The 1,735-nt window shown below is 43.1% G+C and overlaps 1 protein-coding gene across 1 annotated transcript in view; it reads left to right on the plus strand.

Annotated features, from left to right (window-relative positions):
* The window catches only part of LOC101858851 (fibrillin-3), a gene marked incomplete at both ends in the record, with an annotated part of 89,182 nt that overhangs the window by 13,545 nt on the left and 73,902 nt on the right, over positions 1-1,735 (plus strand). The window contains 1 exon segment of the mRNA XM_035968945.1: positions 119-313. Coding sequence (XP_035824838.1) covers positions 119-313 — 195 coding nt within the window.

The raw sequence follows: 1,735 nt of genomic DNA on the forward strand, positions 1-1,735 counted from the left end.
TAGTATAATGTAATGTGATATAATGTAGTATAATGTAATGTGATATAATGTAGTATAATGTAATGTGATATAATGTAGTATAATGTAATGTGATATATGTCTTGTCTGTTTTCCCCAGATTTTGGCATCGATGTTGCTTTGACCAGAAACAGCCTGACCTTGAGCGTGAGCGTCATCCAGGTGTACTCTGGTAGAACGACAGGACTGTTGGGCAACTACAACGGAAACAGCGCAGACGACTTCATCGGACCTGATGGAACGACCTATTCGAATTCGATGACCGACAAGGAGATATTCGAGTATACCAAGACATGTTCGTACAGAGGTTACGTTATCTATTGGTTGGAGGAGCGGTTGTTGTTGTTGCTTGCTGTTGTTTTGTTGTTGTTGTTGTTGTTTAAATTCTTTGCCATATCGACAGACTGAACGGCTAGAACCCAAATGGCCGCTGGATCGGAAAAGTAAAGTAAAGTTGTTGTTGTTTTTGTTGTTGTTGTTGTTGTTGTTGTTGTTGTTGTTGTTGTTGTTTTGGTGATGGTGTTCGCAACTGCATAAGGTCATGTTAACGCGCGGGACACATTAAAGATTTGGAGTCGGTAGGAAATTTTGAATTTTTGCCCAGGTGGCGGCCGGAGCCTACTCTTATCGATTTTGGACCTCCAAGGGATCTTTAACATGCACAGCTTGCACACGAGACCCCCGAGATTGTTCGCCCTTGTCGGAGAAGGCAAGGTGTAGATCTTTCCTACCAGAAGATCAGGGGTGTGGCAGAAAGACAGCAGTAAGAAGGAGCCAAGGAGTAGCAGTAGAAAGGCTGCTGAAAGAGTCAGGAGCCCAGAGGAGGGGGCAAAAGAGGTGAGGGGGTGGGCGGAGAAAGTGGAGACGAAAGCAGACGACAGAACATTGTAAGAAAGTAGTAAAGGATGTCAAAGGATAACATTTTAGAGAAGAAAAGTTTCTATCGCTACCCGGATTCGAACCCGGGACCTATTGAATGATAGGCGAACACCTTAACCTCTAGGCCACAAGAGCCCCTTGTTTATTTCTAAAATTTCTGAAAATGATCAGACCATTATGTGGGTGGTTGGCGAGTGATGTCTTGGGGTTTGTTCCTTCTTTCTCATCAAACATCTGTCGTACTTATCTCTCCTCCTTCTTTTTTTTAGTGTATGCTACTCTCTTGTAACACCTCTAATCTTGGGCAGTTATCATCATCATCCAGTGCCAGATCTGCGACAGTCATCGGCGATCATGGTTCTCCATTCATTCCTCTGCTCAGGTGCTTTTAAAAAAAGCTACGTTTCCCCGATCTTTCTCTGTTACCCATTTGTTAGGTTCCCTAAGTATGTTGTTCTGGACCTACTTATATCATGACCTAATTGTCTTGTAAGAGCCGTAAATCTCATACCAAGACAAACAAAATAAGACCAGTGTCTTTAACTCTAACAGACGTAGGCCTGTTCTCTAGTTTGTACCAGCAGACAGAACCGAAATAATATGTGTGGGAATGTAGATCTGATCCCCCCCCCCCTCACCCACATGCTATTTGTGAGTTTATTTGTAATTGATTCTTTATTCTTCAAACAAGGAGCAAATAGCAGAGGCCATGACAGTGTTGTGTAGAAGTTGAAATCTGTGGCAGCTGTGTGGTGTTGTTACTGTGTACTGTGTGGTGTTGTTACTGTGTACTGTGTGGTGTTGTTACTGTGTACTGTGTGGTGTTGTTACTGTGTAC

This window comes from Aplysia californica, unplaced genomic scaffold (assembly GCF_000002075.1).
Source record: "Aplysia californica isolate F4 #8 unplaced genomic scaffold, AplCal3.0 scaffold00099, whole genome shotgun sequence".
Taxonomy (NCBI): domain Eukaryota; kingdom Metazoa; phylum Mollusca; class Gastropoda; order Aplysiida; family Aplysiidae; genus Aplysia; species Aplysia californica.